At 37.7% G+C, this 1,896-nt stretch overlaps 1 protein-coding gene across 1 annotated transcript; it reads left to right on the top strand.

The window, feature by feature from the left end:
- Positions 1-729: 729 nt before the first annotated feature.
- LOC120193082 (UDP-glucuronic acid decarboxylase 2-like) lies at positions 730-1,369 on the top strand. Its single transcript, XM_039195699.1, has one exon. It carries the CDS (start codon positions 756-758, stop codon positions 1,308-1,310), a length of 555 nt encoding a protein of 184 aa, XP_039051630.1. The 5' UTR covers positions 730-755; the 3' UTR covers positions 1,311-1,369.
- The last annotated feature ends 527 nt before the right edge of the window (positions 1,370-1,896 follow it).

The following is a 1,896-nucleotide window of genomic DNA, read 5'->3' as shown; positions in this document are numbered from 1 at the left end:
TGTAAATTTACATATGAGAATATGATTCTCACAATGTATTATTATGTAACACATTATTGAAAAATGTTGTGTTACCTTATTTGATTCATTTGACAATTTAACTCAACACTAATTATAGTCGAGATTCATAAGAGACGTTGGTTAACAAAATATAAGAATATTTGAAATAAATTTCTCATAGTATAACATTATGTGACACATTTGTTCAAATGTTCCATTATATTATTTGATTATTTAAATTACTTAGTAGAATATTATATGGTATCAAAAAGTTTTTATTTTAGCGTGAAAAATTAATAATTATACTAATTTGAAAGGGTAATAATAAACTTCAATTCTTTAAAGATTAAATGGTTAAATTTAATCCAATAAAAGATGAAATTAAAACTATAAAGTTTACAAATGTTGAAGGTTAAATAAATTTTATATATAATAATTTCAGATCTTTCTTCACCAAACAGAATTAGGTCTATTTAGAAATAAAAATCTAAAAGATACAAGAGCCAATAATCAGATTTAAATACATAAATAAAATTTATAAAAACTAATAATAAATTTTCAACATATTTAAAAGTTAAAACTTGGACCCTACTTAAAACCCCCACTTCATTTGGTAAAGCAGCTTTACAAGTGAATAAACCCAAAAAAAAAGGTAAAACCTAATTAAAGCATGAACAAAAGGGAAATGTAATTAAAGTTCTTTTGAATTCGACTCTCACAAATCCGAGTTTCGAGTTTTGGAAGTTGGAAGGGCGATGGGGTCGGAGCTGATATACAGGGGCCACGAGTCTCAGCCGGTTTCGGAATCGTATTCGCCGAAACCCGTTAAACCGTGGGCTTCCTTCGCCGGTCCGATTCGTTACATGCTACGGGAGCAACGCCTGGTCTTTGTCCTCGTCGGTATTGCTATTGCCACTCTGGTTTTCACCGTCTTCCCAACCTCACGTGCTCCTCCTCCCCACGTTCCTCACCGCCACTTTATCGACCCGATCCCTGATTCCATCTCATACTTCCCCGTCGACTCGCACCGACTCGGTTTCCGGTCTTCCAACCCGGCGGGTAAGATTCCATTGGGTCTAAAACGGAAAGGTCTGAGAATCGTCGTGACGGGTGGAGCCGGGTTCGTCGGTTCTCACCTCGTCGACCGTTTGATAGAGAGAGGAGACAGTGTGATCGTCGTCGATAATTTCTTCACCGGAAGGAAAGAAAACGTCATGCACCATTTCGGTAACCCGAACTTCGAGCTCATCCGACACGACGTCATCGAGCCTCTGCTGCTGGAAGTTGACCAGATCTACCATCTCGCTTGACCCGCGTCTCCGGTTCATTACAAATTCAACCCAATCAAAAACATCATATCCTTTTTCAAATCACCATAGCTTTTGATTTCACTGTTTTTTTCTGTCTCTTCGGCATCCTCATAAGGAAACTTATTAGCGCAACGTAAATCCAATTGGTAAACATTAAACACCCTTTCTCCACTTGTGTTCTCTTATCTTTCCCGGTCACCGGAAAATCATCGGAAATTGTCGTGTTCTGGAATTTGGGAAGACCATATTTGCAGAAATGGCAGTCTAGAAAATTTTTAGATCTAGTCGATTTTTTTTTATCATTTCCAGGTAATCCGTGATTAGCGGTCATTTGAGTCGTGCGGCTAAATGACCTAAATATCACCCTATTTTCCTAATATTCCCTATGTAACACAGTTTTTTCAATATTTCCCAAAGTAACATCCATTCCGCTGATGTGGAAATAAGACGCGTTCCCGGGAGTGCGCATTAGCGGGATTTACCGATGTAGATGTAAGACGCATTTTAGGGGAATTTCCTTCCCGTTGATGTGATGTGATGTCACGGTAGAAAGAGCGTTTCAGGGAACATACATTTCCCCTATTTT

Source organism: Hibiscus syriacus, unplaced genomic scaffold (assembly GCF_006381635.1).
Source record: "Hibiscus syriacus cultivar Baekdansim isolate YM2019G1 unplaced genomic scaffold, ASM638163v2 tig00116984_pilon, whole genome shotgun sequence".
Taxonomy (NCBI): domain Eukaryota; kingdom Viridiplantae; phylum Streptophyta; class Magnoliopsida; order Malvales; family Malvaceae; genus Hibiscus; species Hibiscus syriacus.
This window is presented reverse-complemented; position numbering and strand designations above follow the sequence as displayed.